Source organism: Gouania willdenowi, chromosome 7, assembly GCF_900634775.1.
Source record: "Gouania willdenowi chromosome 7, fGouWil2.1, whole genome shotgun sequence".
NCBI classification, from domain to species: domain Eukaryota; kingdom Metazoa; phylum Chordata; class Actinopteri; order Blenniiformes; family Gobiesocidae; genus Gouania; species Gouania willdenowi.
In genome coordinates this window covers 25388475-25400913 of record NC_041050.1, presented here as the reverse complement: position 1 = coordinate 25400913, position 12439 = coordinate 25388475, and the positions used below count along the sequence as shown (strand labels likewise).

Below are 12439 nucleotides of genomic sequence, written 5' to 3'. Positions count from 1 at the left end.
TCTTTGTGATTTTGTTAAGTCAAGTCTAAAGTCATTAAATTTGTGACTCCAGTCCAAGTCGAGTTCAAGTGATGTAACTCTTATTTTTCAAACTGATCCAGAATCGTTGATCCGATAATCGTCCAAAGTTGAATTTAATCTTCTCAATGGTGTTTAAAGTTCTTCCTTTGTGCAAACTGTAGCTTCAGCTGCTTCATCTCTAAGTGCTTGACATGAAGTGTCTTTGCAGGTGGAGGTAACAGGGTCCAACTCGGTGTTGTTGCAGAACTTGTCGTCCTTGTCCAGATACCTTGTATCAGTCCAATCTCACTACACACAAGGCTTGTCTGCAGCCCTCACCTCGAACATCACCACATGTAAGCCGTCTTGAACAGACTCCGTCCATCACTGTGTGCTGTGCATGCAGCTTTAATCCCATCCCTTGTCTCTCAGTGAAGGTACCGTCTCCATCAGATCTGAGGGTGGCAAACTTCTCAGGCACGGACCTCACTGTGCGCTGGAAAGCTGCAGCAGAAGATGTCGTCTCTTACCTCATCAAGTGGATTTCTCTGAGTGGAGGAGACCTTCGTCAGGTGGGACCACGGGTGTGGAGAGCAGCGTGTGTGTGTGTGTGTGCGTACACAGTATGAAGGTGTGTTTTGTCGTTGTGTGTTCAGCTGACAACGAGTGGTGACAGTGAAGGAGCCATTCTGGAGGAGGTGGAGGACAACAGGGAATATCAGATCTCTTTGTCTGCCCTCTATGGAGATGGAGCCCAGAGTGAAGCTGTGGCCATACGCTACAGCACCAGTGAGATACACACACACACACACAAACATTTACACGTTGTTTGTCTCCATTCCAAAGACATGTAATGTCTTTGGAATGGAGCTATGTATTGTAATTAGACCCACAAAGGCACAGGGAGAACATGCAACCTCCACAAATTGCCGTTACAAACCTTCACGTAATTCCATCTCATGGGGAAACGTGGCAATGTCACCAAAAGTAATATTTCTATTTTTCTGTGTTTCTGTGCTCGATTGCAAGATATTTGGTGCCATTGGATCTTGTTAGAACGCTCCACAGAAAAAGTCTTGTTTTTACAATACAAGGAATTTGTTTTGGTGGTTAGATAGAGAATGATAAAAAGATAGAGGAGGAAATATGAACATATACAGTATATACTGTATATATGTAGTGCAGGTAATATATTGTCGTATTTTCTCGTTTATCAGCCTGACATGTGATGTTATTAAAGCTTGTCCCGCCTTCCACGTAACAAACATTTTTGATTGGTTACTTTCCAAAAAAGAAACTTAGTTCTGATTAGATTTTGTCTCATGTTATATCTTAATTTTTGTTTGCATGTGTTTTCTTTAATTCTTCATAGTTATTGTCACTCAAAAATTATAGTCAATGAAAGTTATAACTAAAACTATTAGTTTACAAAACTCTCCACAACATGAAACACTGATATTCTTATTTTGCTGCTGACAGCAGTAAATATTTTGTGTAGTAATATTTTTGTGGTTTTTCCACTTATTTATTCCTACTCTGTATGATGAACTGTAAGTTTCCCAGTGTAGATTACATTAAAGCTTATGATGTCTGAAGCATTCGAGCTGCCGGTGGATGAGAGTTGATGCTGTGCTTGTGTGGCTGCAGTGTCAGGTGGAGGTCCGTCCACTGTGACGGTGTCTGAGGAGACGGCCATCAGCCTGGTGGTGAGCTGGGTTCCTCCCAACGCTCACGTCCTGCAGTATCGAGTATCGTATATGGAACTGACAGCAGCTGAACCCCAGGACATCACTGTGAGTGCGCAGTTGATCAGGGTGTGACACACACACACACACACACACGTCTCACACCTCGGTTTGTTCTGTTGACAGGTGGTGGTTCCAGGTAATGAGAACCGAGTTCTGTTGGAGTCACTGGAACCAGATACTCGTTACAGCATCTTAGTCACTGCAGAGTACCACAACAGAGAGGGGGGCAGCAGCTCAGCTCAAGGCAAAACCAGTAAGTGACACTCGGGGCTTGTTTTCAGGTTTTCAGGGAGTGCAGAGGGAGCTTACATCCATTCACTTTAAAGAGTGAAGACATCTTTTGTCTGTGTGTCATTCAAAATCACCAGTTATTATTTAATTATATGTTGCCTGCGTTATGGGTAAACATTAATGTTTTAATGTTGCTTGACAAAGGTGGAAGAATACTTGTGGGTTAAAGCTAGTGTTGTGGTACTCGAGACCGGTCTTGGTCTCAGTCTCAAGACCACGTTTTAAAGGTCTCAGTCTTATGTCAGATTCGAAAGTACTTGGCCTTGTCTCGTTCTCTCAGTGGCTTTTTAATCCATGCAAGAGTTAAGATAATTTGTTAAGAGTTGAGATTTTGACTTGTTCTTTGATAGAGTTTTACACAGTTTTTGTCTGTCAAATGTATTTAAAAGAAACTAAAACTAAAGAATGAAAGTTTCTTAACAGTTTAACCTTGTCATGGTTTTTTTAAATAGATTTCCATGGCCTCTGTCTTCTCTCGGTCTTGGTCTCATCTTGGTCTCAATGCATTCTGGTCTTGGGCAAGTCTTGGTCTCAAATACTGTGGTCTTGAGTAAAACACTTAAAGCTATCATCTAGCAATGTCCTGATACAGCTTTTTCACTTCCAATTTCCACACCCATTTATTATTAACCAATTGTTAACATACTGTAAATTTTAACCTTCAACATAATATCTACAGTATTCTACAATTGAATAAATATAATATAATATCTATCAAAGATTTTAGATCAAATCCGATATTTGTTTTCTGGCTGATGTCAGACCGATGTCCGATATCAATCTCGGATCGGGACATCCCTACTATCATCACCTGTTTTAACACAGATAAAGGCCTCAAATATTTTTATGTTTACTCACAAACAAGTGTTGAAGGTTGAATTCCCGCTCACAATATAGTTGTTGACTCCATCACAAACATTGGGTTTGTTGACAAATGGTGATGAGCTTGAAGTTTGTAAAAGTTTTGTTCATTGCATTGTGGGATTGAGGAATCCAAGAATACAAAGATGCCGCTATAGTGGAAAAGTTTCATGACAGATTAGGCAAGCATTGGCGAAATCTGAGCTGACAGAGGAAGTAGAATCTATTTTTTTTTCATGGTTTCGCTACAACTTAAAGGAAATGCTTCTTGTTATCACACTAAATTTACAACACAAGGTTAGACATATGGAAACTAGCCTGTGGCTACAATCTGGAACATTTACATATTTGTCTGTTAATGTGCATTGTCCCTTGTCACAATTAAATAAATAGGACTGTGATGTTCAAACGTACATTTCTAATATTCAAGATGTGTTTTTACTTTATTCTTTCTTTGATTTCTTGTGTTTCTTTGGAGGACAGTGGTTTGTCCCCCTATGATATAACGTCACTCCGTGAGATGTTACATTTCGGGTGTTTCCGTGGAAAGCCACAAAATCAACATCCACCAGATTTTTCTTGGCACAACCAATGTCATTTTGGTCGAGTTTTTAAGGTCACACTGGCATCAGAAGTGGAAAAGAACAACTTTTGGATGAAATAAGGGTACGATTTAAAAAATGTTAGAGATTGTCTCCAGGATCTTTAAATAAATGCTGATTCTAACGTCAAAGATGGATTTTGCTCTGAAGCCATTTAGGGCTTTGTAAACAAGGAGGAGGATTTCATAATTGGTTCTTTGACTCACACGAAGCCAGTGTAGTAATTTGAGGACCAGCATAAAGTGGTCGTATGGTAAGAGATGTTGTGATGTTCTATAATGTGAGCATGTAGATGTTCAATAGAAGTGGACCGAGAATGAACCCTTGAGGAACCCCACATACTGTATAAAAGACAAAGCAGTCACTGTCCTGTAAGTAAGATCTGAACTAGCACAGTCAGGTTATTGAATGGAATGTGATTAACAGTGTCAAATGCAGCACTGAGGTTTTGTAATATAAAGACAGATGTGTCACCATGTGGACCTGAAAGCTGTTTCTGTGTCTCCAGCCAGTCTGCGAGTTAGCAGCGTGAGTGTGGTCAGGTCAGACCACTCTAGTATCTGTGTGTCATGGAGACCAGTGTCTGCTGTCGACGGCTATCGTATCATCATCCAGTCTGTCAAAGGTAATCCACTCCGACTAAGGAGGAATTATCAGTTTTTGTGTCTGTGCTCACTTTCAGTGTGTGTGTGGGTGTGTGTGTGTGCGCGCTCTATAGATTCAGGCAGGACGACACAGGAAATCGTTGATGACTCTAGCAGCAGTCACTGTTTCACCGCTCTTCATCCTGCGACTCTGTATCGCATCAGCGTGCACTCTCTTCTTGGTTCTGCAGAGGGCGCTGCTGTTTCCATACTCCACCCAACAGGTCTGCTTACGCCTCCTCACAAACACACACACACTGCCACACACTGGAAGTAGACCAATAAAGGTCAACATCCAATCTACTAACTCTCACGCACCTTCTGTTTATGGAGGACCAAATCTGCCAAAAGTATAAATATATAAATAACTGTATAAATAGATATTGGAATAAATAATGAAATGTGTGAATAAATTAATAAAAACTGGTAAATAAATAGGACATAAATAATTCAATGTCTTAGATTTATTTATTTTCACATTTATTTATTCCAACATTTATTTATTTCCACATTTCTGTGTCCATATGCTAATGAGATAGGGGGGACTGACCTCAATCTCATTCAGGACTGGTCAACTGAGTGATCCAATCAGATCCACTTCCTGTTACAGCAGACCAGCATGGCTTGGATGAAGATTAATATATTGGCAAAATCACTTCTGTTAGTTATACCATCTATACTCAAAATAAACTCACAATTATCAAGGTGGTTGGCAACTTCCCGTAATGTTAAGAGGAAGTCTCTCCGGGAACAGATCTGATTGGATCGCTCAGTTGATCAATCCTGAATGAGATTGAGGTTAGTCCCTCCTACCTCATTAGCATACAGACACAGAAAAGTGGAAATAAATAAATGTAGAAATAAATAAGTGTAGAAATAAATGTAAGACATTTAATTATTTATGTCCCATTTATTTACCAGTTTTTTATATATTTATATGTGTTTTTATAAAGCGTGACAGTGAAGAAGAGCTCCTGAAGTTTAAACTGTGGAGTATTTACGGCACTGCAGAACTGTATTGAATCATGTGCTTTCCTTTTCAGCATCAGCTCCAGCCAGCATCCCCATCCATCCTCGGATGTACCCCATCCACAACGAAGGTGACTCCTACCCCCCCACTGAGAGCCCTGCTTTTAAAAATATAATCCCACATCAGCCAATGTGCCCTCTCTTTATAGGATTGAGTTAACATCGAGGGCCTGTGCCTGACACGGGCAGCTGGCGGCCCGGGGGCCACACTTGATAACAGAAATGACAAGAGAATTACACAAAAGACAACTAAAATAAGCTAAATATACTCCCAAAACACACACGATTAATACAATACTGCAGAGAAATAACAGACAAATATACAAAACAACAAAAATGCACAAACGCACCTCGGACATCATCAAAATAACAGAAAAATAAAAACAGAAAATACACAAAATGAGAACAGAAATATCTAAAGGGCAACTATAATAATCAAAATTTTCTCCAAAAACACATAAGATTACTACAAAATACACAAAACAACAGCAAAATGTACAGAGGAAAAAAAATACATGAAATGAGAACAAATACACAAAACGGTAACAAAAATACACAAAAGGCCACTAAAATTAGCAAAAATGTCCTTCAAAAACAAACAGGATTACTACAACAATAACAGGAAAAATATACAAAATGACAATAAATTACGCGAAATGACAACAAAATGCAACAGAAGGACTCGAAAAACACACAAAACAACAATAAACAGTCAAAATTTGAAATAACACAAAACCAACAACAACAAAACCAGACAAAACCCTTTGTTCTTTCCTGTTCTAATGCTTGGTTTGTTCATTATTCTAATGATGACATGAATGTTGATAATGTGACTCTCAGATCACATACAATCACATTTTTTCTGCGACCGCTGTGATAATAGTTGCTCATCTCTGTCCTTAGTGATTGACAGGTGTATTTTAAAATAATTCAAAATACATACAATTAGAAACTTAGTAATCATTCCAATTAAGAGACAGGATAAATGGCCTCCATTTGTTCTGCAGTGAGTGAAGAAGACTTGCAGATTTGACTTTGTTTTAGTAAAGTAATCCACACTCTCCTCTTGTGTCGCAGTGTGTCCTGAAGTGGCCATCAGAAGCAGCATAGTGAAAGGTAAACCTAGCCCCAGTCTGCCCAAACCTACTTCAGCTTTGAAGACGCTTCACCTGTTCATCCTTTGTGATTTGTGGCGTTGCCTCAGGGTTCAACATGATGGAGGCCTTTGGTCTGACCCAAAGCGCTTACTCATCAGTGGACGGTGTAGCTGCAGAGCCGTTTGCCTTCAACACCCTGCCCACCTACACCCTGTACAGAGACGTCCAGCTGACACAGAGCACCAAGTGAGACACGCCTTTACGCTCATTCATGGATAGAGCGCTGTGATCACAGCGAGGAACGCTAACATGTGATTGTCTGACTCTGATCTAAGGGCCACCTTTTCAACATTCATGTCAGTATTTAAAATAATGAACAACCTGAGGATTAACACAGGAGAGAAGTATAGCATTTTGTTTTTGTTTTGCTTGTTTTTGGAGTCATTCTTGTGTTTTTGTGTTGTGGTTGGTTGTCATGTTATTTTTGTGCATTTTCAGTCATCTTGTCCAACTTTTGTATTTTAGTTGTCCTTTTGTGTATTTTTCCTGTAATTTATTACGTTTTCTTTAGTTATTTTATGTAATGTTGTTTTTGTGCAAATTCTGGTTAATTTTGTGTATTTCTGTTGTCATTTTGTACATTTTTGCATTATTTTGCCATCTTTTTGTTGTCCTTTTGTGTGTTTGTGTGTAATTTAGTTTTTGAGTCATTTTGTGTATGTTTGCTCTCATTTTGTGAATGTCATTTTGTTTGTCTTGTGCAACTGTTGGTTCATTTTGTGTATTTCTGTTGTCATTTTATATAGTTCTTTTTTGTAATTTGGTTGTTTTATATATACGTTTCTGCATTTTTGTTGTCCTTTTGTGTATTTTTCTGTAATATATAAAGGTTTTTTGTTATTTTAAGTAATTTTGTTTTTATTTTGTACATTTTTCTGTTATTTTTGTGTATTTCTAGCCGTCTGGTGCAACTTTTGGTTCATTTTCTGTATTTGTCATTTTGTATAGTTTTGCGTAATTTTTCTGTATTTTTGTTGTTCTTTTGTATATTTTTCTGTAATGTTGTGTGTTTTTGAGTCATTTTGTTTTTTGTAATTGTATTTGTCTTGTGCCTATTTTGGTTAATTTTGTCCATTTATCTTGTCATTCCATAAAGTTTTTTTGTACTTTTGTTGCTATATATGTTATGTTTGTTGTCCTTTTGGGTGTATTTTTGTAATTTCATATATTCGTTTTCTTTGGGGGCCCTACAAATTTAGAACGAGGGCCGATTGTGAGGGCCTCACTGCTCTTCTGCTGCAGCTCCCAGTTGCCATCATGAATCATTAGCTGGAGCTCTTTAACACTTTTTTTAAAAATCTTGTAAACATTTCTGTCCTTTTCCGTCTCCTAGATTCATCCACCCTGCTGGTTTCTCTCCAGAGCACACCATCAGCATTGCTTTCCGTGTGTTGCCCGACTCACCCAGGGAGCCCTTTGCTCTGTGGCAGCTCACGGACAATGACTTTCAGCCAAAGATGGGGGTTGTTATTGATCGTGAGTGACTCGTGTCAAACCCTGAAATAGTCGATTGTCAAACACTGCATTGGAGGATATAGCTCTAAAGTTTACAGTTTATTTTACACTGCAGCTACAAAAAGAGCCATGATGACACATTCTTATGCTTTCTTCTTTCATTTTTGACCTTTTTTTAACCAATGAGAGGTTTTGTGTGCTCTATGTTTAATGTCTTAGTTGTCCTCTGTGCGTTTGTGTAAGCTACAAGCAAATGCATTGATTCTGTATATTTGATTTGTGTGTTTTAAAGCTGTGATGAAGCATCTGATGTACTTCAGTCTGGACTACAGGGGAGAAGTGCAGGAACTGAACTTTGACCAGCCGCAGGTCCACAAGCTCTTCTATGGCAGCTTCCATAAGGTGGGATAAAAATAAAAACACGTGTTGAATGATAATTAATCATGAAAACCTTAGAATTTCTGCTGAAATAAAAATTATAAAGAGCATTGGATGACTGAATTTTCATTTCCAAAAAAGAGGACACTTTGCCCGGCCTTAGCATATACTCAATAGGTACTCTACGTGTATTTAAATATGCCTTGTAACTCCAATATACAATATAGTAGATAATATATGTAGTTATCTCCCTGTATGGTTTAAAAATGCATTTTTACCTTTATAACAAAGACAAAAAAAAATCTGAAATCAGACATGCATTAAAATTATCTGTCCTTGAAAAATCTTAAATGCATGCGTATATCTCTTAACCATTGAAACAGGATTAGAAATAATATTCCTAATTGCCTTCTAGAAATATAAATTAATGTAAACAAAGAAAAGAATAATGAGAGAAAAGCCAAGCAATATTCATTCAAAATGTTCTGAATCTCTGTGGAGGTTTTTTTTTTAAGTTGGTATTCACATTTTTCAATAAAATCTGCCCATGTTTGGCCTCTTTCAGTCCCTCTTGATCTATTTTATCTCTGTCCCACATATATACTGTAACTGTCATCAAACAACTGGTTTCAATCACGAAAAATGATCATAATCATCAGTATTGGCTGTAAAGAGCAACTTCTTTGCTTTAGGAAACTGTTGATTTTTTTTCCAATTTGATCTACATTTTATATGAATTTGTAAAACTCCCTGTTTTTCTTCTCCAAAAATGTTGTATCATATCGTAATTGCAAGCCCATTATAGTCTATTCTATCACATCATGAACTCAGTGTAGCATCCCGCTCCATTACCATTTAATCAAAATATCAAAGTCAAAGTCATCTGCTGGACATACAGAAAAATCTAAAAAAAAGTTTTTCTCTGAGCCACTGTGTAAACTAACAGTAGAAGGATTTTAAAATACATAGAGAATATAAAGGATCAAAATAAAAGGACAGATTTTCAAAAATGTTCAGATCCTGTGCAAAGATGTGCATTTCGAAAAAGACAACAGCAGCAACAACAACAAATGTGTATGGACTTGTATTAACTGCGGGAAAATGAATATAAGGCACCGACTTAGCAAATGAAACATATTCCCTCATCGAAATGTTTCACTTCCTTTTTAAGGGTATTTGGGTTTAAAATGAAAACTTGACGTGCCCACGTCATTCTTCTCACTGCTCTCTTTACACAGGTTCACCTGTCCGTCAGCCAGGTGGGCGTGTCCCTGTCTGTTGACTGTCAGCCTGTCGGGGAGAGGCCTGCCCGCCCTCTGGGTAACTTACCCACCGACGGCTTTGAGATACTGGGAAAGTTGGTGAAAACCCGAGGACCCAACAGTGGGTCTGCACTGGTACGTGTGTGTGTGTGTGTGTGTGTGTGTGTGTGTGTGTGTGTGTGTGTGTGTGTGTGTGTGTGTGTGTGTGTGTGTGTGTGTGTGTGTGTGTGTGTGTGTGTGTGTGTGTGTGTGTGTGTGTGTGTGTGTGTGTGTGTGTGTGTGTGTGTGTGTGTGTGTGTGTGTGTGTGTGTGTGTGTGTGTGTGTGTGTGTGTGTGTGTTGCGTGCGTGCGTGCGTGCGTGCGTGCGTGCGTGCGTGCGTGCGTGCGTGCGTGCGTGCGTGCGTGCGTGCGTGCGTGCGTGCGTGCGTGCGTGCGTGCGTGCGTGCGTGCGTGCGTGCGTGCGTGCGTGCGTGCGTGCGTGCGTGCGTGCGTGCGTGCGTGCGTGCGTGCGTGCGTGTGTGGGTGTGTGTGTGTGTGTGAGATACATTTTGGTGAGCATCACAGTTGTGCGGTTCTATCACTTTTTTTCACTGTGCTGCTTTTTGATCCGGCACGCTTATTTAGAGCCATCGATGTGCGTGTCTTTCCTCTAAACTCACAAACAGAACTAAACATAAACGTGTTCTTTTTTCGCCCATTCAGCATCTGATACAATTTAGTACAATTGTGAAGTTTCACTAGTTGAAATGTAAATTCACAATAGACCCTAAACAGTTAACTAGTAAGGACTGCTCATGGTACGTGTTAAAATGTACACACTAAGATGCACTTTCACATTAACATGCTGCATTTCCTGAGGTAACATGGTCACTAGTGAACTATAGTGTAAATGAAACAGGCGGACAACAACTAAATCCTGAGTTTTCATCGGTTGTCATGTTTCAATATAGACTGGGGAGCCAATAGGAAGCCTCGGTGCATGCTCCTCCCACCTTATCATTATTTTTTTTGTTTCTGTAACTAGTTAACTAGTGCTTAATTTTCCCTACACTAGTAATAGTTAGTACACACTTTGACCATCATTACTTTACTTAGCTTTACTAGTAGATGTCTTACTTCTAGTAGTTCACTAGTAAACATGGGTCCACCTTATTTACTAGTAAGGGCTCAAAGGCTTAAAGGGGACATATCATGCTAAATCCACTTTTTTAGCCCTTAAATGCATTTTGTTGTATATTTAGAGTGTTTAGAAGTACAGAAAAGTTAAATTAATCTCTTCAGGTGCTTTGTTGATATCTTCATATTCTGTTTTGGTCATATTTTTCAATCTGTTTCGATTTTTTGATTCTCTATTACATTTTTTGAAGAATAACGTCACAGTATTTGCAGCGGATCTGCCAAATTAGGACATCGACTCCAGGCCCAACACTTCGAGCAATCCGCCATTTTTATTTCTCGCTTTTATTTTGTAGTCCAAGCTCAAGGATGCCGAAGTTACGAGAGGATAAGTCAAAATGTTCAGTTGTTGGATGTAGTAACCCACACGCTTCATTACAATGTCTCCCAGCATCAGAACCTTTTCAAAGTGCCTGGTTGAGTTTTATTTTTCACAGAAATGTACCGACATCTGTGGGTAAGGTCATTTTTGTGTGCGCGAAGCACTTCAATGATGACTGCTTCTGCAACCTCCACCAGTATAAAGAAGGATTTGCCGAAAGACTTTGTCTGATTGAGGGTTCAATTCCTTCTATCTTTGGAGACGACAAACACAGCACTTCGGTAAGCTGTAAATAACGCTAAAAAGTGTGATGATAAGACGTCCCTGTCATTGTTTTGTTAGCATTAGCAGCTGCACCGTCTTCATATGTTAGCGCTGTGTGCTCGTTTTAGATTCTTAATGATATGGCCTACGTGATTTAATTAAAGTCTAAAGTTTTCATTAGTCATTACATTTTGCCGTTTTTGTCTCCGAAAAGACTTTATTAAAATGCATTTTGTGACGTTAGCTTGGCCCTAGCTTTAGCTCGGTGCTTGTGTTAGCTCACTTGTTAGAGTTCTGCAGGTTCATCATCTTCATTTTCATCTCGCTCCGCCGGGTCCGACTCTGGCTCCAACATGTAAGGCTGGATGGACAAGTCTTCTGTTGTTGACATTGTGTAAATAACAATAGATAATAGATAATCGTATCTCTTCTATCAAACTACAAAAATGACCGAACAGGGTGGAGTTGAACCGAGTGTCACCGCTGCAACCTGGAGAGGGGGCGGGGTATGAAGTGTCTCATTTGCCTTCACTAACTAAACATACAACTGTATGCACTAGTTAACTACATTAATCAATGATTGACTAGTTAACATGTCAGAGTTTTTGCAGCTCACTAATGAACTAGTTTGTGTTTATCAAGGTGACATCAATTAATAATTACTCACTGGACTTTCCATACAATCCTGACTCGTGATGTGAATTTCATGTTCGGCATATCTGCAAGTTCTCTCCTCTGATTGGTCATTGCAGCAGTCACATTACAGCTCTCTTTTATCGCCTTCTGTGCCTCCCAGAGTGCAAATTGTGGCGTCCCATGGAAGATGATTCCCTACGCACAGCACGTGTTCTACGTGTAGGGAACACGTGTGTGCGATTGTACGTGTGTGTGTGTCTGACCTGCATTGCTCTCTGATTCCAGTTCCAGTTGCAGTCCTTTGAGATCGTCTGTAACACCACGTGGGCTTCAGAGGATACCTGCTGTGATCTTCCTGGAGTGGTCAGCATGTGAATTATTATTTAGGGTTTGATTTTTTGTAGAAAAGCATGAAAACAATGAAGCATTTTTACATCACGTCATACACAGTGGTCCAACATCAGCCACTTCAGCTGAGATGCTCGGATCATTTCACTGCATTTGCCCCTTTTTATTTATTTAATGAGCTCTTACGGTTCATACCTCTGGGCTTTTTCTAGTCTGACATACAGAAATTGTGTCTCAAAACACTTTTCAAAGAGTCAAGGTTGAAT

General features: G+C 39.3%; 1 protein-coding gene across 3 annotated transcripts in view; it reads left to right on the top strand.

Annotated features, from left to right (window-relative positions):
* The window catches only part of LOC114466744 (collagen alpha-1(XX) chain), a 42377-nt gene that overhangs the window by 24420 nt on the left and 5518 nt on the right, over positions 1–12439 (top strand). For all 3 annotated transcript variants that reach the window (XM_028452453.1, XM_028452452.1, XM_028452454.1), the window contains 14 exons: positions 230–356; positions 433–572; positions 657–789; positions 1648–1793; positions 1872–2001; positions 4011–4127; positions 4221–4370; positions 5190–5246; positions 6253–6291; positions 6380–6518; positions 7666–7808; positions 8080–8189; positions 9404–9562; positions 12111–12188. In XM_028452453.1, the coding sequence (XP_028308254.1) occupies positions 230–356; positions 433–572; positions 657–789; positions 1648–1793; positions 1872–2001; positions 4011–4127; positions 4221–4370; positions 5190–5246; positions 6253–6291; positions 6380–6518; positions 7666–7808; positions 8080–8189; positions 9404–9562; positions 12111–12188 (1668 nt within the window). The remainder of the gene's footprint in view (positions 1–229; positions 357–432; positions 573–656; positions 790–1647; positions 1794–1871; positions 2002–4010; positions 4128–4220; positions 4371–5189; positions 5247–6252; positions 6292–6379; positions 6519–7665; positions 7809–8079; positions 8190–9403; positions 9563–12110; positions 12189–12439) is intronic.